The 21,722-nt window shown below is 48.7% G+C and overlaps 1 protein-coding gene across 2 annotated transcripts in view; it reads right to left on the bottom strand.

Moving 5' to 3' along the window:
* Positions 1 to 2,478, bottom strand: part of LOC119442994 (high affinity cAMP-specific and IBMX-insensitive 3',5'-cyclic phosphodiesterase 8B) — a 376,115-nt gene extending 373,637 nt beyond the window's left edge. For both annotated transcript variants that reach the window (XM_037708101.2, XM_037708102.2), the window contains exon 1: positions 504 to 2,478. In XM_037708101.2, coding sequence (XP_037564029.1) covers positions 504 to 836 — 333 coding nt within the window. In that variant the 5' untranslated portion in view covers positions 837 to 2,478. The remainder of the gene's footprint in view (positions 1 to 503) is intronic.
* Positions 2,479 to 21,722: the final 19,244 nt, after the last annotated feature.

Below are 21,722 nucleotides of genomic sequence, written 5' to 3'. Positions count from 1 at the left end.
ACGGGGGGTGTACAGCGAATGCACCTAATTCATTCCTGTCAAATGCGACTGATATCTCAACAAAATCGCGCGCTTCAGCCAACGTCCTTGGTAGGAACTATATTGCTGCGATTCAAACCAATTAAATATATCATGTGGCTGAATATTCTCCCCTCTGCGGTACCTCGCACCTGAGACCTGTTGACGCTTATTAACAGATATATATCTTCGGGGACTAATTTTTAACCTCACTGTCGCACTAAGAGTATAACCAAAGGTGAAGGCGGCGCCTTCGTTAATTCCGTTACACATGCAGAACTTTGAAAGAAGATGTCCATGCGCGTCGCCATAGCTCGCTTTGGACAGAACGCGCTTTCGAAAGAACACTGGGAACGACAATGTTTCCACACGCTTGCCGTATTCCCCTGGACGAGCCCTCGAACTTCGCGATATGATCAGTGGGAAAATGCGCAGGAGCCAGATGGGCGCCTGACGGCCAATGCGTGCTCCATTCGCGGACTCACCCTTCCGTCGTCGGGAGTGCTGTCAAGCTTTGCGAACAGTGGTACGTTCCGGTCGGTGACGACCTCCCAGTTGGTGGTGCGGCGGAAAAAAGGTCTGGCGCCCTCGAGGCACTGGGGCCGCGAGTTGCGATGCTGCGGCTGAGACTCGGGGGCGCCCGGCGGCGCGCGACACCGGTTGTTGGACGCCGAGTTGTTGGTGGCCGCCGAGAGGTCCGAGGCAGACCTGGTCGGCGGCACGCCGCCGGTCGCCGACGTGGGCACGGGCGTCGCGGGGCCTCCGCGGCCCGCGCGGCCTCCAGCCCTGCGCTGAATGGCACTCTGCGTGCATCCCATTCTTGAGGCACACCTCACGAACGCTCATCCTCCCGGACACGGGACACTCCGGCGGCGGCGACGACGTCGTCGCGCCGGGCGCCGCGCGGCGCCCGGCACACACAATAGCACGGCACCACTGCCGTGCTGATACTGGGCTCTAGCAGCTCCAATGCACGAAACAAAAACAAAATCAAAGAAGCACTAACGCCGAGACGCACAGGTATAGTGCCAAGCTATACGACACAGTGGAGGCTGAGAGCCGACGATCCGTAGGCGTGGGTTAAGTGACAGCGCTCACGCGTTCCCTCGTTGGCGACCGATCCTTTAACGCAGCGACGATGCGAAGCTGTCCCACGCTTCGCTTCCCGGCTCGTCCAGATAACGGCTTCTTCGAGTGTCACGCTGAACAGGATGAAGAAAGGGGCAATTCGATAGGCGAATCGCTGCGGCAGTCGCCGTTCCCACGGAGCGCCGCGGCCTTCATCCGAAAGTGGCCTCCAGAAGTCCGGCGGCGATGCGACTATAGGTCGAAACTCTGCCAAATGGCCGTACCTGTGAGCGAACTGATTTTGCGAAGTTTGGCGCTTCAGTAGCACATCATCGAACGGTAAATTGACTGTGACGCGACCCAAGACTGCCACAATTAAGTTTCCTCTTCAAGGTCACCGTGTTGGTGTCTCGTTGCGCCGGCTGAGCATCAAGATCACGCAGCGGTCACTGACGTAAGCTTACAGATGCGGCACTTATTTGTACGCTAACACTAGCACACACACATTCACTTACGCACGAACAAAATTCAGATCTTCGTGATGGTTGACAGCCGTGGCTCACTCCTAGCCGGCCAGCGGTTCGGACGAATGGGAGAGTTTGGGCGACGCCACAGCGGAGACCCTCAGCTGCACTCTCAGGCTTACGGACAGGCCACGCTGGCTTCCTGCTGAGCTGTGACGTGCCAATGAGCCTTCGAAAACCTTGCTCGAGGTGGTGAACGGAGCCATCGAAATCCTCGAAGCGACGGTGCCTCGCACTGCGAAGACACTGGGGTTGTTTTGCGTTCCAGCTCGTCCCGTCCGCTTCTGCGTAGCCGCGACTTGCAGATACGTCGCCGTATCCGTAGGTAAGCCCGAGCGAAGCTAATGTCGCTGCTTGGCGAGCTCCTTCGTTATCGGGGATACGACGGGCACTCACAAGTTGACCGAGGAATCAAGCAAAAAAGAAACAATCCAGCAGCGCAGATGGCAGCGGTGGACAGCGGACGCCGCCGGCGCTCCGACAAACACTGGTCGTTTAACAGTGGCACTCGTGAGGCAGTCGTGTTTTTGATTCTTGGCGCGCTCGCTAGCGCACGCCAGTCGCTTTACGCGTAGCGTAGCTTTCTCGGCGACGCCAACCTTACAAGAAGAAAGCGTTGGTAAAAGCAAGGTCAACACGCGTCGTCTGCTCTGGCAGCTGCCGCGTGCAGGCACATCGGCGTCTCGGGTGCCCAGCAGGAACGAAGAGGGCGGTTCATGCTGCGCGGTTGTTGCTGCGGCGGCGACGATTCTTCTCTAGCAGCCGTTGCACGGGCACGGGGCGCTGACAAGTGCTGCTCCGTGGCCTTCCGCGAGGCGCGTTTGCGCCGCAGCGTCGGAAGCAGACGCTCGCAGCCAGCGCTCGCCAGCCGGCGGGAACCGCGCATCGCGACCAGCGCGACTGTTCGCCCCCTAGCCGCGACGGGCGCAACTGCGCGGATCGAGAAACCTGACGCGTGAGCTTCCCCGCGCTGTGCCCGTTATGTCACGCATGCAGGCGGATGCGTGGTAGGTAGGTAGGTAGGTAGTAAACTTTATTAACGTTCTGAAGTAGTCACCCCTCGTTTTCATGGAGGGAGGACCGCGGGCCTGCTCCCACGTCGGGACGGGAAGGCCAAGCCTCACCGCCGCATCGTGGGCCTTCTGGACTGCCTTGACTTGATGGAACCAGTCATGACTCTTGATTAGTAAATAAAATGTGTCTTGCGAGATCCCTTGATCCGTGTGGTGCTGTAAAGAGGGGCACTCCCAGAGCATATGGTTAAAATCGCTGTATCTGCCGCTGTCGGGACACGAAGGGGAGACCTCCGCGAAACGACTATAGATCGAGAGGCTGGGATACGAGTGCGTTTGTAACAACCTAAGCGTAACCGATTGAGGCCGTAATAGGTTTCGGTGGGGCAACGGAAATGCCCTGCGAGCAAGTTGATAATGCTTTGTGACTTCGTTAAAGGTGGAGAGTATGTCCTTAAAACGGGGGGGGGGGGGGGGGTTCCGTCTCCGCAACGATCGGACCAGACCCGTCGCGGTGCACCGGCCCCAGATAGCCTGGCGCGGCAAGCGAGACCTCGCGCCCGAGCATGGGCCAATTCGTTGGCGTTGACAAGCCCCACTACTTTCGACCCTACATGGGCCGGGAACCAGGTGATGGTATGATGAACAAGTACTTTTCCTTCGAGTATCTTGGCGACTTCCTTACAGACAGCCCCAGATTCGAATGCTCTTGCTGCCGATCTCGAGTCTGTGTAGACTTCCGTTTTGCTTGGATATAACAGCGCTAATGCTAGGGCTAGCTGTTCTGCCAGGTAATGATTGATGCGGCCGAAAGTACCCGGCCCTTGGAGTCAACGGAGACGACCGCAAAGCGGGAGGTGCTGCTAGCGGAACGCTCGTATTGAGCGGCATCGATGAAACATGCGTCCGACGCATGTGCGTGTGTCAGGAGTGCAGAGGCCCTAGCCAACCTTCTGTCTGTACTGTGTTGTGGGTGTACGTTCCTCGGCAGTGGAGAAACCTTAATGTAAGATCTCGTGTGATTTGGCAGCTGCGTGTTGCGTTCCATCGCAAAAATGGGATTGATGTTGACGCCTTCAAGGATTTTTCGCCCCGCGATGGTGGACGAAAGTCCAGCAAGCTGCGCCGTCTGCTGCGCTTCAATGACTTTCTCTAGGGTGTTGTGAACACCTATTTTCATGAGGCTCTCGGTGTTAGTACGCACTGGGAGGCCAAGAACCCTCTTTATACTCTTGCGAATGAGCGTGTTTAGTTTGGTTCTCTCGTGAACTTGCCATTTGTGCATAGGTGCAACGTAGTTTACATGACTCATTAGGAACGCGTGGTAAATCCTGAGAAGGTTGTCTTCTTTGAGCCCTCGAGCCTCTATTGTGGGACACCCTGGAGATTAGCCTAATTTCTCCCTCCGCGTGCGAGGTTAGTCTGTTGATTGTGCGACCGTTGTGCCCGTTGGCCTCGATAATCATGCCTAAAACCCGGATAGAGTCATCTCTTCCGAGTGTTTGACGATGTCTTGTCTAGGACAGCAAAATATAGCACACTCATACTGCAAATGTTCACACTTTGGCAGCGACGTGGCTGCATTATTCGCGTCTGTATAATGCCGAGTGCCATTCAGCTTTTATTCCCTCTTCCTCTTCGTCTTTTATTGCTGTACTATTTTTTTACAGGGGGGGGGGGGGGGGGGGGGGGGGGGGGGGGGGGACAAGCATTGTCAAGTTTTCGCGCAGCGATGTGTATATCCAGGTCAAAGAACTTAGTGCTCGAGACCGAATCAAGCTACTCTAAAAACGGGCTGCAGTCGCCGCAGCCCGCGTATATTATGTGTGCGAGCGAGTGTATCAAAATGGGACTCGCGTGCCCTTGTTTTAGACTAACTGCAAATGATCCCTGTGGTCCTTATTCCTTTGTAGCAGTGCGCGAACCTTGATGGTTTTTTAATCGCACTTATATCAAAATATTAGTAACTTCATTTCCTCATTAAAGCACAAATGAATATTCCTCGTCAGCCACAGTATAGCCAGTGACGTACCAACTATTTCTCGAGGATGGGGCGGGCGGACCGCCAACAATCTAATCGCTCTCTCTCTCTCTCTCCATATATATATATATATATATATATATATATATATATATATATATATATATATATATATATATATATATAGCGATCCACATCGCCAGTGGCCAGGGCGCAAGGGACAGGAACAAGACGAATAAGAGAAGCCCGCCTAAGATTGCCACATAAACCAATATAGTCACGATGTCTGCGTAGAAACTTTACATTGGCGCAGTCGAGGCCTGGAACCTGCACATGAAGATCAAGCTCGACATCACGCGCCGTGAGGGGCGACCCGTCATCGTGGGCTTCCAAACGGATGGTGAAAGGTACGTCGGGCTGCCGGAGGACACCACCGCTCCGAGTCTTCTGGAGACGATTTCCCATGTAGCCGGAGCCTCTGTAGATGACCTTGTCACTCAAGGTAGTGTGACTGTCAGCATGAATTGTGATGAGTTGGATGCTTGTTTAGGAAGAGCCCCGCCGTCACATGAAATGCAGACGCCAGCAAATTTCACTGATTCTAAGACAGAATGTATCATTCGCGCATAACAAGAAATGCAGATGGTGCATATTGCACAGCAGCAGCAGCTCTTAGCACTTGTTATTTCAGCTGCTAATGTGAGAGGGAAGCGCGAAGACCTTTTTGTGAAACCAGACTTGTTTGATGGCACTTCATCACGCGTAGCTTTTTGGTTAGATTACTACGAATATGCCTGTAACAAAAACCAGTGGACAACAGATGAAGACCGCATACATAACATGAGACATTTCCCTGTGGGAACGCACAGAAGTGGTTTGACTTGCAAATAACATCCCATGCATACACTTCTTGAACGGAATGGAAGAAAAGCTTCTCTAGTGCTTTTCAAGTGAATCCTGTAGAGCTCTGGAATAGTGCTATTGTCTACAGTCAGAGAGGCACGTACTTTTATCAAAGAGTACGTTTTTGAAAAGTGGCGGTTGCTTCGAACTGCTGACCCGACATTGGCGGATTCTTCGGTCATCGCTCTTGTTATACATGTTATGACTAGACATTATCAAAGACAGATTCAAGTGAGGTCGCTTACTACTATGGACGAATTGCTACTAGCACTGACGTATGCTATATATCCGGAATACCATGCGCCTGATAAGGAGATGTCGGTCGGCAGAGGCGATTACCGTGACAAGAACACAGCCACACAGCAGAGACTAGCACTGATTGTAACCGACACTGCAGCGTGACGCCAAATGTACAGGGACCAGTGGACAGCAGATGAAGACCGCATACATAATATGAGACATGGATGACTTGGATGACGGGAAATGCATTGTTGAGGAAGCAGTATTTCTCACGAAGACAGGCATTTTGAGTGTCCAGATGCGAGTCGATGGCCGTAATTTGTCAGTTTTGATTGATACTGGTGCTTCTGTAAGTTTATTCAACGAGAGCCTAGTCGATGCTGACAACATTGTGCGTGGGAAGACAATTTGTGTCTGCGGCTACGATGGTTCTTGCCGAGAATATAATAGATGGACATCAGCTTAGCTGGAGTTTGAAGGGGGGAAATTAAAGGTTCAAGCATTGGTTGTGCCCAAAGTCAATTTTGATTTCATCTTATCAGGACCTGATATGAAACGCATGAAGATTAATATCATCTGGAATGATTTGGTCATCATAGGAACAGGATGTCATCAACTTCATATCACCCAAAATGCTGATCGTAATAACTGTCTTCCGCAGAGGATGTGCCTTTGAAGTTTTCAGAGCTTTTGCGCATTGGCTCATTTCCAGAAGCCACAACAGCCATAGAGGTGCCTTTCCTCTTACGCGACAACACTATAGTAAAGAGAAAGCCATATAGCCTCATCCATGAAAAAAAGGTATGGTTAAAGCAGGAGCTTCAGGGAATGCTGGAGGCGGGAATAATCAGGCCTTCTACTTAGTGTTTTGCCTCGTCTATTACGATTGTTCCAAAAGAAGATGGGTCATTTCGCCTCTGCACAGATTATAGACTAGTAAACAAGCAAACAGATCTCTTCCCATATCCAATGCCGAGAATTGATGAAATAATTGACGAGACGGGAGGCTGTAAATGGTTTTCCCGCATTGACCTATGCAAGGGATATTGGCAGGTACCACTAAGCGAAGATACCAAGAAATTTACAGCATTTGTTACTCCTTTCGACATATACGAGTACAATAGGCTGCCATTTGGATGGAAAATCTCCGGATCATGGTTTCAAAAGATGATGAACGATGTGCTAAAGAACTTCATCGGAAAATTCAGTAATGTGTATGTGGACGACATAATTGTATACTCGAAAACAAGGGAAGGTCATGAAGAGCATCTGGGAAAGGTTCTCGAAGCCCTCAGCACCGCTAGACTCAAGATCAACATTAAGAAAAGTGAATTCTTCTGCAGGAAAGTGGTATTCCTTGGAAGAGTATTTGATGAAAGAACCAAGGGCACTAAAGAGGAGAGCGTTCAGCGCATCAAGAAGCTGGCAAGACCATATGACATTCATTCTTTAAGAGTGTTCCTGGGCTCGCAGGTCACTTCCGCGCGTTTATAAAAGACTATGCGAGAAAAACTAAATGTCTCACTGCACTGACGCAGAAAGTTCGTATTGTCCGAAGAATATGAGAATAGTTATCTAGAACTTGTAGAAGCCATTTCCTCCGATCCTGTGCTGACACTGCCAGACTTTGATTTGCCGTTTGAACTTCACACGGATGCTTCTCACTACGCTGCTGGAGCTATTCTTTATCAAAGAGATGAAAACGAACAACCTGGCCGGGAATTCAAGGTCATCGGATACTATTCTTGTACATTCACGAAGCCGCAAGAAAACTACACGACAACGGAAAGGGAAGCACTAGCGGTCATAATAGCGCTAAGATACTTCAGAAGCTACCTGGAAGGTAAACACTTCTCTTGGAGCTGGAAGGCAAACATATCTCTTGGAGCTCACACTGCCACAGAGCAGAATAGCCCGCTGGGTGAGCGAGATTCAACAATTCAGCTTCGACGTAACGCATAGGCCAGGCCAGAGACATCAGGACGCTGACGCATTTTCCCGACTCCACGTACCGCAAGATATTTTGAAAGGAAGTGTTAATTTGATGCATCTCTGGGAGGGTACGCAAGAGATAGAGCTGCGCAAGGGGAAATTCTATGTTCCTAAAACAGAAGTGCCCACAGTCCTGAAGTTATATCACAGCAGTCCACCATAGGGAGGACATGATGGATTTTGAAAGACCTACCACAAGCTCACCAAGAGGTTTACGTGGAAAAACATGAAAGCAGATGTTGCCAATTATGTCAAAACGTGTCACGAGTGTCAAATGGTTAAATCAAAATACAAGCCTCGTGGGAACAGAATGGTACTGCCAGAATACTCAACGATCCCGTTCGAAGTCATTCATCTTGATTTTGCGGAGCTCAAGAAGAAAGCTGAAGGCGTTAGAAGAACTCAGCTTTTCTGGTCACCGAGGATGAATGCACGCGCTTTGTTGCCGCCAAAGCTGGAAGAGAAGATGCGAACTGCGTCATATCTCTTCTCGAGCGGGACATCTTCAAGAACACTAAAGTAATTGTTGCGGACAATGGACCAGCTTTCAGAAGTGAGAAGTTGCGCAATTGGGCTAGCGGGAAAACCATCGCGATTCGCTACCCAGCACCATATCATCCTGAGGCTAATTCTCTCACCAAGTGCATGATCCGGGACCTCAAAATGTTTATCAAGCTATATTCAGAGTTTGATGGAGGCTGGAAGAATGCCTTGGAGGCAGCGGTGTTGCACCACAACAGGTCCTACACCGCAGGCATTGGGTGCAGCCCACACTTTGCTGCATTCGGCACTATTCCTTGGTTGCCAGCTGACCGAGAGCTGGGCTTAGTCGACAGGATTGATTTAAAGGACAGCCAAAGACGCAGCTGCAGTGACAGAAATACCGGATGACTATGAAGATGCACTTTGATCGTCGCCACAAAACAAAAATGCCAGAGATCGACCCTGGATCCATGATACTGGTTCGAAAAGGAGTGGACTCCATTCACTGGTTCGTACTTCGTTGTTAAAACAGCTAAGCCACAAGGACTGTTGAAGACCATCTATTATAATGGACCAAGTGGTAGAATTGAAGAGGCATCTGTAGGAAATGTGCTACCATATTACCATTGTCAGGGCAACGACAGCCGGCCGGGAGAGTGTAGCGATCCACATCTACCAGTGGCCAGGGCGCAAGGGAGAGGAAGAAGACGACGAAGAGAAGCCCGCCTAAAAATGCCACAATAAACCGATATAGTCACGATGTCTACGTAGAAATTTTACATTATATATATATATATATATATATATATATATATATATATATATATATATATAGGGTGTTCCAGTTAGTTTCGTAACAAAACGTTGCTTTATGCATTGAAGCACAAAATTAACTGGAACGCCAATGCATTTCTCCGCAAAGTTCGGGAATTAATATCTCGAAACTGGTGTCATCCTGAGAATTATTTCCAAGTGGATCCGCCTTGCGAACTCTACGGCTACAATTTGTAAATTGCAATATGGGCCATCAGGTAATTAGATTAAAACTTAATTTGTGCATTTTTGTTAATTATTTGATTATGCATTGCAATTTCTTGTGCAAGTAATGTCCGCCTCTTCGAGTAGACCAGCTCATGAACTCGAATTGCGCTATCTGCCACAGGCAACCTTTAAGAATTTTTGAAAGTGTTCGCTGAAACACCCTGTATACATGTATATATATAAATCATAAGCCAACGAACAATAACACCAAGGACAACATAGGGGAAATTACTTGTACTTACTAATTCAATTTAAGAAATGATAAGTTAATGGCAATGAAAATGAATGAAAAAACAACAGGCCGCAGGAGGGGAACGATCCCACGTCTTCGCATTACGCGTGCGATGCTCTACCATTGAGCTACCGCGGCGCTGTTTTCCCATCCATTTTCTCGGGTATTTTAGGTTTTTACAACGAGAACTAACCCTGGAAGGGCGCCCTAGGTGATTTCGACCGCTCGGACGTTACCCTAGTCCTATTGCGACGCCAGGTAAGGGTTTTCTCAACTGTTTGAGACGCGCGCGGAGCAGGTGCCTACTAGTCCCCTCCGGCGTCCTGTCTCCGCTCGCTGGCCTCTCTTTATCCCGAGGGTCGTTCGCTGCGCCATGTGCCGCGTCGGAGCCACACCGTTCATCTGCCGGTTCGTTCGCGGGCCTTCCCCTGCCTCGAGCACAGGCTCGGGTCGCACCGGAGCCACCCTGCTTAGGTGCTGGCACAAACTCGCTCGCTGGCCTCTCTTTGTTCCGAGCGCAGTTTAGTGCCCGTAGTGCCGCATCGGAGCCACCCCGCTTCGATGCTCGCACGCATACGCTCGCTGGCCTCTCGTTATCCCGAGCGGAGTTCGGTGTCCCGTGCACAGCAGCTCAGCCTCGCTGCCTCGCTGTTCGTCCAAAACCGCTCGCTGGCCTCTCCAATTGTCCCGAGCGCAGCTAGGGAGGCAATGTCGAGCGCGAGCCACTCCGCTCAGCCGACAGCAGACTACCGCTTGCCTCATGTGCAGCTGAGCGACATTTCCGACGTGCGTGAGCGACCCCGCTCCGCCGTCGACCCGCTCGGCGGTCGTGTGAGGCATCATGCGTCTGTCGGAGCGGCAACCCAGCTGTTCTCTTTGCCGTTTACTGGCCCATCGGGTCGGGCGCGCATTGAGCGGAGTTGGTTCTTTTTTCTCTCCGGAAGTTTGCTTTAGCGAAGGAGTAATGTTTGCCGTGGAGACGTACAATCCGGCTTCAGCGCTTGTGCGAGCCTTCGGGCCGCCTCGCGCGCTGGGCGTTGACATGGCAGCGGCACAACCTTGTTATGCGCTACCGGGAAGGGAGTTCGGACGAGGTAGCGGACGCCTTATCGCTTGCCCCCGTTTTGGCGTCCGATCCTTTGGTCCGCAACTCCCGCGAGCATTCGTGCCAAGTAGAGACCGGAGCCCCAGTCTCCAAAGACTCGAAAGGCGCGAACCTCACGCACTCGGGAGAGACCGGAGCCTCTGTCTCCAATGGCTCCGACCTTTGTCTCCAAAGGTCGCGGGATCAAATCCTGGCCATGGCGGCCGCATTTCAATGGGTTCGAAATGGTAAAACACCCGTGTACTTACATTTAGGTGCACGTTAATGAACCCCGGAGTCCCCCACTACGGCGTGCCTCATAATCAGATCGTTGTTTTGGCACGTGAAACCCCATAATTTATACGATCCCGAAGAATTGCAATATTTTCTGTGCGACTTGGAACGACAAAGTGCTTAGCAAATTAGTAGGGACTAATAGTATGAAGATGGCAGGCGTACAAAACACGAACACAAGAAGTCGCTTTCGTTTCGCTTGTCTCCGTGTTTTGTACGCTCGCCTTTTCATGTCATGCTCTATGTGATTTACACCTTTACTTGTCAGAGAGACAACGTCTGAAGAATGCACTTCATTTGCAGCGTTCCTCGAGCTGTGAGACATCCGTATCCATTTCTGCCCTCTCCTAACCATTTAAATTACTTATGCTTCCCTTCCCTCTCCCTCACTGCTTAGTCAGCAGCCTGGAGCGAACCAATCCAGCCCCCCTCCCCTCCCCCCTCTATCTCTCTCTCATCCTGTGGGGAAGCCGAGAGTGCGTATGAGCGTGTCCGCGGGTGTATGTACCTTTGAGTGTTTAGGTGGTCACCGTGCATATGCATTCTCTAATTAGACACCTGCAGTATACTATATCAGGTAATTAGCTTGGCCAACATCTCCAGCGTATCATTAAAGTTGGACCTGCCGCTGTAGCCCAGTGACTATGGCGTTGCTCTCCTGATTTCAAGGTCGTGGGTTCGATCCCGGCTGCGGCAGCCGCATTCAAATGGGAGCGGACTGCAAGAACGCTCGTTTATCGTGCATTGGGTACGTGCTAAAGAACTCCAGGTGATCAAAATTGATCCGGTGGCCCTACTACGGCATGCCTTATAATCAGAATTGGTACGCAAATCCCCTGAATTTAATTAATTATTTAAAGTCGGCGTTTCTCGATCTCTTGCTCTCTTTGTCTTCCTGATCAGAAAAGAAGGAGTAGCCGGCGCCGTATTCACGCACCAGCATCCCCTTTGTATACCGTAAATAAAAAACTATAGACAGCATTTTTCTCGCATTAGATTGTCCTTCTATAACTGCACTTTACTGGAAATAAAGAATGATATACATACCTTGGCTTTATGGCGCCCGTGAACACAATGCGCCTCAGTCAGTACATGTCCTCATATTTATCGTTTGAGAATTTCCATAAAAAGAAATAATCGTGAATAAAGAGAAAAGAAGGCGGAGTGAGTTGAGAAGAGCAAAGCCGATCGAACAGACGAAGCCGCAACAGTCTTTGCCGATTGCAATAAAATCGGCAAAGAACCGGGTTATCGTCAAATTCCCGGAATAGATGACTAAGAATGACCACGATCGAGAATCCCTGTTCCTTTCAGCCAAACCCAACTCAAACATCTCCCATTTTGGTAAGGAAAACTGATCATAGTTTAATGAATCGAAGAGAGCGTCTCCACAGTAAGTAGCTGCGATAAGCAGCAGCGTGGTAATGTAAAAGTGATAGGTGCCGAGCTGACGTGATTCGACCGAGCGCTGCGGCACACGCGATCAGGGTCTCGGAGACGTGCGCGTGCGAAATGCGCAGTTTTTATTTCGCCCCTAAGCGAGAACTACTAAGGCAAGAGGTACGTCAAGCCTTCTTGCAGCGCCCCGCCGAAGGCTAATTGGCTCGTCAGCGAGCCCAGAAGACGACGACGCCCTTCCTCACTACAATGACTTCACTCAGTCACGTGGCTCGTCCCGCGGTGCAGCGTCTACTTGACAGGTGGCCTTTGGAAGCCCCCTTGTTTTTGCCATCGCGTCACGGTCGTCTTCGCTATCTTTCCCCTCTTCGATTGGGAAGTCCCTTATATCTTCCTGCTTAATTCTACTCGCTGGGACGCTCACTAATTAAAATGTATATATCTTCGTTTGGCGAGAGGAAATGGCACGAAACACGAAACCTAGGTCAGAGCAGTGAGAAGTGAGGAGGCGAGGCTTATTGAACAAATGAGAGAAAGATTAATGCCCTGCGTCAGCACACATGTTGCACAGAATGGTAGGTGTTCGAATGCAGTATGTATTGAAGGTTGGCGCAGGAAACGCGTAAACCTAAGAACACGAAGCAACAACACTGGCGATCGCCTTGCTGTTCTGAGTTCAGACGTCAGCGGCCCTTCCTAAGAAAACCATATTAAATATATATTTGGACAGTTTATAATAAGTGCACAGATTCTCTCATCAAGTGTAAAAATGTCTAGGGAGTCGGGACCCCTTGGAGGTTGTGGCATGGTCGACGTCGTCTACGACTGTGCGCAAACAACCGGCTCAAGGTGCATATGGGCTATATACAAATGACTTTTGTCCACAGTCTGTCTGTGAGATTTGTGCAACTGCAAGGAAAAGTCTGCAGAGTGGAAAAATCAGAGAAGTATATACGAGCAATCTATACGAGCAATCTATAGACCCTATGGCAGGTTGTTAAGAGGCTCTTTGAAACAGTTTTTTTTTTTTTTTTTCATTAGGCTAGTGGGCTATCTTGGGCACGTCAAGTATGCGGAGAAGTCCTGTACGTCGCAGATTCCCCGCACCGGCAGATATCCACAACAATAGCTGCTAAAGGTCGCTCTCCTGAATAGGACTTATACCTCTTGTACAAACAATACAAATTAATTTATTTAAAACTCGTCGCGAACGCACAAGCACAAGAGAGCTAATAAATTTATTCCGTAGGAACTGGCGACTTGGCTTGTGTGAGGAAGGACGTGGTATGGAACTCTAGGGTTTAACCTTATACTACTGCAGAGTGTCAGGGACAGATGGAGGTCGGAATGACTGCACCTGAGGAACCGAAGACAAGCATTTATTCAGGTCTCGAGAGGAAACTAGGTCGGCAGAATAAATGTAACGTATTAGCTCCAAATGCTGAAGGTAGAGCGGGCAGCTGATGGAGAGAGGTAGAAAAAAAATCAGAGCCCTTCCCCTGTCGAGAAACTTGGGGGTAAGCGAAACTTGTGGCAAGACGACACTGTCGCAGGCGTTCCGTTTCGTTTGCCCTAAACTCAGGGTCGGCGGCTCTTCGCTGACGTTTGGCCTCAACATCGCTTTCCCGCAACTCGTAGTCCGCGGCTTTTCGCTGACGTTTCGCCTGGGCTTCAGAAGCCCTCACGCCAGAATCGGACGACAAGCTTCGCTTACCACCATTTTCTCGACAGGGGAAGGGCTGATGATTTTGTCTCTTTGGGTCCCACGTGTGACAAGGGTAGCTCAAGGGCGCGTTACAGGTCCCCGAGCCCATGTGCCATTGTATGTGCCATTGAGCTTGGACCCTTTCTGCACTATCGCCAGGATCGGCCCACTTTTCAGCGTGACACCACCACCACCGCCGACGACGTCGACACTTGTGAGCCTATAAAGCTTCGCTTAAAACTCATCTAGAACGTTGTGGCAAGCAATGCGGCATAAAGCAGATAAAGAGCAAAGAAATTACACAGTACAAGTGATTATTCATCATCATCAGCCTATATTTATGTCCACTGCAGGATGAAGGCCTCTCCCTGCGATCTCCAATTACCCCTGTTTTGCGCTAGCTGATTCCAACTTGCGCTTGCAAATTTGTAACTTCATCACCCCACCTAGTTTTCCGCCGTCCTCGACTGTGCTTTCCTTCTACTGGTATCCATTCTGTGACTCTAATGGTCCACCGGTTATCCATCCTACGCATTACATGGCCTGCACAGCTCTATTTTTCCCTCTTAATGTCAATTGGAATATCAAGTATCCAATAAATTGGGTTGGAGTGCATACGGCAGACATTACCAAATCCTTACTGGGAGCTTACCACTGTCGTTGAAAAGAAAAGTGTACAATCATTGCATTCTACCGGTGCTAACATATAGGGGCAGAAACTTGGAGTTAACAATGAAGCTTGAGAACAAGTTAAGGACCGCACAAAGCGCGATGGAACGAAAAATATTAGGCCTAACGTTAAGGGACAGGAAGAGAGCGGTGTGGATCAGATAGCAAACGGGGATAACCGATATTCCAAGTGATGAATAACAACAATTTATTCCAAGAATATGTTCACATATACATACGTGTTGAAAAAAAAATAAACAAATCATAATATAATGCCTTTGCGGAGGCTGCCGAAAAGGTGATACAGCTCGCACATCAACTTCTGGGGATATTTCGTTGATTGGAGATAACTACTAAGCTCTTTATCGCTCACAGCTATCGAAGGCTGGCGCTTTTCCCCTTACGGTACGAAGAGCTCCCGCAATTTATCTCGATCGCTTGTTGACGTTGTGCTCGTAGAGCGTGTCGGTTTCATTATACACTGCCCGGCATCCACATTCCCTGCAGTGAACAGCTAAGTGACAGAATGTGCAGCTGTTTAAATTGTAATTGCTGTGTTTGCGCAGGGGTACCTTTGTACTTCGTATACTTCCTTTGTTTTCAATCTTATTATCCCACAATGAGCGAAATCTAACTTGCCACACTCTCAGTTCTTTAAAAACAGCAACACCGTGTACCACGGAACATATAGTTGCTATGAATAAGCTCTTGCAAATGATCTCTGTATAGTTGAAGGGCTTGATGGAAGGTCTACGCAAAACTTCAAAGATGAGACACCTGTGTAGTTCAATATTTGCGCACACAAGGGTGCCTTCATCGAGCAATGTTATAATTAACACACTTCGATATCAAAGACCTTGCGAGCGGATCACTATACTGCAGCACACTTCATGAATAGACGTCGACATGATGTGAAGAACGACCCATGAGTCATGCAGGCTTCCGTGACGCTTCAGCAAGTGCTGATAAAGTTGCAAATGGGTATTTGAACGCTGTAGCCCGCTGAAGCGGGATACAGCAGACCAGCATAATTCTGGTCCACGAAGTCCCCTGTCAAAACATCACTATGTTTTTGGATTTGTAGCGCATAAGTTTTTAAAGGGAGCTAATGAAATGACAAAATATTCAATGAGGAAATTGGGAGGCTATGTTTCTCAACATAGCCTCCTCAGCAAGTTTCCGAACAGCGAAAGAGACGCACAGGTGAAGTAATTGCCGGCCCAGATTGCCAGGCAACCAACCAACCGAACAGGTTAGCTTAGCATCTGGTGCGTTAGTGTTTGTTTATGAGATTTAGTGGCAAGTGCAGCAGTGCCTCCTTAATCTGTCCCTCGTCTTAATTGCGCTGCTGGACAGAAAGAGAATTCCAGTTAATGTCGTTCCTTATCATACCAGCGAGCATGATGTTTACTGGCATCGGCGGCGGCATATTCACGGGGGCGGACTGCAAGAACGCTCGTGTAACTAGCTCTATATAGGTGGTAGAATGTTAAAGAACCCCAGGTGGTAGAAATTAATCCGGAGCCTTCCACTACAGCGTCCCCCATAACCTTATGTGCAGTTTCAGGACGTTAAACCCAATAATTTGTTTTAACTTTACATAATAATTTTCTATTATATAATACTGATGCTCTCAACGTGACGATTATGTTCTAAGTGACGCTTATAGACAAATTTTCGGCTCCTCTTCTAATTTAAAACACGCATTACTTTGCTATATAAAATTTTCGATTAAAAAAATAATGTAACCAAATAAAATATATATATATTGTTTTTTTAAAAGTTGCGGTGAATTTGCAGTGCTGGACAAAATACTGAGCGCACGTCTTGTAGGCATTGTTTGATAGTAAAATGCAAGCCTCCCGAGCGAAATTTCATCATTTGGGCGATGTTTGTAGCTTCCCATAGACGAGCACCAGAAAAGGACAACGTTAACTGAAGCATTTCTCAACTGCAAAGTTTAAACGTTCGCGCTTTTGGGCACCTGAAACTGGACGTCTCGCCACCCACCGGCAGGCGAAGATACTAGGTCACCCAGCCTGCTTGTGACGCGCAGAGGTGGCGCTCTCAGGATTCTGTAGTCGTCTGCTATGTGCGCATCCTACCGAAAGCAGTGGTCGCTGCCGGTAGCGGGCGTCAAGCCTCGGCGGAACTGCCAGTCAATCAAATACATTTTCTTGAAACATTAAAGTATCGATCGAAATGCTGACGAAAACATGAGGCACCGTGCTCACAGAACGATTAGAGCAGGCGCTCGTTGTGCGCTTTCGTCTCCCGACAGATATTCTGTCACCCTGCACTAATCGTCCAGCCACCTTTGGAGTACCTCTCCGAAGGAAGATGAACCAGAAACAGCTACTGCATGCAGGGATAGTTGATCGAAACTAGCTGTCAAAAAGTCGCAACCTTGCAAGTTCCCTTTTTCTGTACTATAACTGTTAGCTGCTTTACTTATTCGCCCCACCTCTATTATTAGTGACCGTTACCACCGCTGTACAAAGAGGTCCGTTCCATTCCGTCCCGTCCATCCGTCCATGTCCACCCGCCCGCTCACTACTGCTATCATAGGCGGAAAGTTTTCATTTTTCCGGGGGGGGGGGGGGGAGGCTGGGGCCCGACCAGCTTTCCGAAACCTCCCCCCCCCCGCACACACACACACACACACACACACACACACACACACACACACACACACACACACACACACACACACACACATATATATATACCCTCTGCTAACAATTTTCTATGTCCAGCTTTATGGCGAAAGCAATTATATCGACACTTCAGGCAAATTGTCGCGGTTGTCGTCGCCGTGATGTTCCGCATTAAATCCAAAAGCCATATACATGAGCGACCCATACCCTGTGGGTGCGGGAAAAAGCACGTAACAGTGAGCCGAAAGGGATGGCGGCTTGATGTGTACCACGCGCTCAATATTCGGGTTAGTTGTAGGTCACGTGAACAAACGCGAATAGCAAGGAGAGCACGCGTCTTCTCCTCTAGCCCTGCCGTGGCTGTGAATGACTGCGCGGCTGACGCTTATGAGGCGCGCGTGCCATATCTAATTGTTGGTAATCATTGGTGGGTGCAATCGTTAAGGGCGAGCAGGGATGGCTGCTAACTTCATGTGTGCTGCCTTCCTTGCTGGGCTGTCTTTCCGCGCCCTTAGTGTTGCAGATTTAAGAGACAGAGGTCATCGCAGATCACTGACAGAGGCCGTCTGTAGTGGACATAAAAATTAGCACACAATGATGACGAATCTAATTTTCGAAGTCGCGGTGAATCGCGCGGCTGTACGAACCGTTCGCTTCCGCTGCCGGCGTTCTTCACAATGCTTGCGTTGTGAAAGCGAGTGCTCGAGGTCATCCAGGGAGGTATTTACAGGTTTACATGGTCCGTGCTTACTATGTCCACTATGCTTGCTATTTTAATTTTAGGTGAATGTTTACTACAATTTATATTGCCAGTATAACCAACGTATAGACTCGTGTAAGGGCCACACTTTTTGGTCGCGATTTTGACGAGCCTTTCATGGGACCGGGCCATTTGACCTCATTTAAACTACGAGTATGAAATCTGCCGTAAAGCTCCGCGATCGCCCCCTCTCGACATCCAGTAGCGACGCGCGAAAGTACACTGAGCGCGACAATTCGCTGTTGAGCCCGATCAGAATCAGCGCACGGAACGCGATTGGTTCTCGGTTGGATGTCTTTTTTTTTTTTAATATTGGCTGTCAAGTTATGGGTGCGGCCCTTACATGGGTGTGATCCTTACACGGATTTACACGGTAAGAATCTTCCTTCGTGTAATTGTCTTCTACTTCGCTATCACTAATACTGCTTCGCCTTCCCGGCCAAATTGCACTCTTTACTTTCTTTTTTTTTTTTTTTTTAGTACTTAGAGTCCTAGTATAAGCGCTGCTGCGCATGACTTCTAGACTTCTATTTATTCTGATTTTGAGTGAATCCGGCTTGGCATGATTTTAGTTAGTGAGTGAATTCTATATACAAGGTGTTTCAGCGAACAGTATCCAAAATATTTAAAGGTGGCCTGTGGCAGATAGTACAATTCTAGGTTCATGAGCTCGTCTACTCGAAGAGGCGGGCATTACTTGCACAAAAAATTGAAATGCATAATCGACTAATTAACAAAATTAACCAATTAAGTTTTTAGATAATTACCTTATGGCCGATGTTGCAATTTACAAATTCTAGCCGTGGAGTGCGGATCCACTTTGAACTAAATCTCAGGCTGACAGTGTCGAGATATTAATTCTCTAACTTTGCGGAGAAATACATTGGCGTGCCAGTCACTTTCTGAACAAAACGTCGTTTTATGCATCAAAGCACAAAAGTGTGAAAAGAACAAATTATAGGATTTTACGTGCCAAAAGCACGATCTGATTATGAGGCACGCCGTAGTGGAGGACTCTGGAATAATTTAGACCACCTGGAGTTCTTTAACGTGCACCTAAATCTAAGTATACGGGTGTTCTAGCATTTCGCGCCATCGAAATGCAGCCGCCGTGGCCGGGATTCGATCCCGCGACCTCACGCTTAGCAGTCCAGCACCATAGCCACTAAACAACCACGGCGGGTAAGCGCAAAAGTAACTGGAACGCCAATGCATTTCTCTGCTATGTTCGGGAATTAATATCTCGAAAGTGGGTGCCATCCTGAGAATTAGTTCCTAGTGCATCCGCCTTGCGAACTTCACGGCTTGCAAATTGCAACATGGGCCACAAGTTAATATGTTAAAAACCTAATTGTGAATTTTTGTTAATCAGTCAATTCTGCATTTGATTTTTTTTTTTTTTTTTGTGCAGGTAATGTCCACCTCTTCGAGTAGACCAGCTCATGAACTAGAATTGTGTTATCTGCCCCAGGCAACCTTTAAAAATTTTTCGAAAGTGTTTGCTGAAACACCCGTATTTATGGCCTCTGCATGCAAGAGGCGATGTTTCCATCCCTAATGCGTAAATGTTGTAAATAATTAGAAGAGTTTTTTTTTTCTGCTATTTTGTCACCAGTCGTTAGCATTGCCTACTGGAAAGAGAATCAATATTGAGACACATATCACTCACGTGTTTTTCACACGCCGTTGATAGAAGACTCTGCCGAAGGGGTCACTGAAGTCTGCAGGTTTTTTTCGGGTTCGAAAAAGCACGCAAAGTAATTTGAAGTGAGATGAACATACATCAACATATTCATTCTCTAGGTATATATAGGCTATCCATTTAGTTGGCTACCTCCTTCTCTTTAAAAAAAAAAATATAATAAACTTTGCCCTTTGTATATACTTAAATATGTTGTTTCTGTGCGTGGTGTTGTCAGCGGAAATTTAAAAAAAAATGTTAAAGTAAGGAAACACAGAAGAGGTAGCCGCCGCTGGTGCTTCTAATGCGCTTGTCCTCCTATTGTCAGGATTTGCCTAAATGAAGCGAAAGTATAAATTAAAAGCCGTGAACGTCCGCGCCAACAATGGTGCCGTAAGCTTCTAGCCACAAAAAAAACTGAATATGTGGAGGCAACGCATGAGAATCCTCAAATTATGTGGGTAACAGAACTCCGGTACTAACATTTTAAAGGCGAGGGGGGGGGGGGGGGGGGGGGGGGGGGCTCAGCTCCCCCGGGAAAATTCCGTAGGGGCCTCGAGCCCCGGAGTCCCCCCCCCCCCCCCCCCCCCCGTAGTCGGCGCCTATGACTGCTATACAAAAATCTAGCGTATGTATGTATGTATGTATGTATGTATGTATGTATGTATGTATGTATGTATGTATGTATGTATGTATGTATGTATGTATGTATGTATGCGCACGCGCGCATACAGACATACATGGCACACACACACGCGCGCGCGTGTGTGCGTACGTGTGTGTGTGCGTGTCCACCCGCCTGACTGCTGCTGCAATGGTTATACTCCGATGCTGCAATCGAACGTCGATCTGCTGCAATGAGTACTCCAATTATTTTCACGCAGCCGTCAGACGCGGGACGGTTGGGCGTGCCAGCTAAATGTATAAGGACAAGGTTATAATTTATGCCGTCGTTTGAACGCCATAATAGGGGCCCTCCATGGACGGAGGGCTCCTCGCCAATAACCCTTCCCTTCTTAATAAAGTTTGCTCTTTCTTTCGTGGCCACCAATGGTATGCGACCTTCTCTGGGACCGGGTCATCATTCCCGTAGTTTTCAGAAACGCTGGGAAGTGTGCAGCGCTCTTTGAAGTGCTGCCACATCATCGGTGATTTTCTCCTCCAAGACGTCCACAGCGTAATGTCGTCGGCGTAAGTCATAAAGATGGAGTTCACCTACTTCCTCGTGCTGCCAGGCCAGGCGAGCCATGAGCACGTTAAACCATATTGGGGAAAAGACGGCTCCTTACGGCACGGCCATTGCGTTGCAGTAGCGTCGTGTCGCAGTGCCCTGCATGCAGATTTCAAAGATGCGGCCCTCCAAGAAATCTTTTATGAAATTAAGCGAGCGGCCAGTGAGTTCAACTGCGCCAGCCGCTTCAGTCACCGCTTCGCGCGTCGCGGATTCAAAGGCTTTCTACAAATCAACCACCACCATGAGGTCGGTTTCTGCTTGCTGAATGCAGCAAGGTATATTACACCATCTTTTTTATTATTTTTTTTATTTTTTATTCGGGCAAAACAGGTACAAGGTTTGCCCGCGAGGTAAGGCAAAAGGAGGGCTTAAATCTCCGATGTTACATCGTCTTGCGTAGAAGGTGTAAACTGCCGTGTGTACAGTTTACACCTGACAGCTAGCTTGCACAGCCAGCAATTCAATTCGGCAAGCAATTCTGCTTTGCTAAAAGTAATATTAATGACCTATTCGGACAGTATGGAGTTTCCTTATTACCAAATGAACCTTTCTATGCCAACCATTCTGATGTGTGAACCAGCAAGCAGTCTTCACCCACGATCGAGGCGCACTGCTGTGGTGCGTACTCACCTATACCGGAGCGAATGTTTTAAGTGGGGCCCAAAGTTTCAGACGATGACCGTTATTGACCCTTTTCGCGGAGCAGTTTGTTTTAGAGAAACGAGATGGCGCTCACGGCGGCGCG

Source organism: Dermacentor silvarum, chromosome 2 (genome assembly GCF_013339745.2).
Source record: "Dermacentor silvarum isolate Dsil-2018 chromosome 2, BIME_Dsil_1.4, whole genome shotgun sequence".
In the NCBI taxonomy this organism is placed as follows: domain Eukaryota; kingdom Metazoa; phylum Arthropoda; class Arachnida; order Ixodida; family Ixodidae; genus Dermacentor; species Dermacentor silvarum.
The sequence above is the reverse complement of the archived record's forward strand: the minus strand, read 5'-3'. Positions and strand labels throughout refer to the sequence as shown.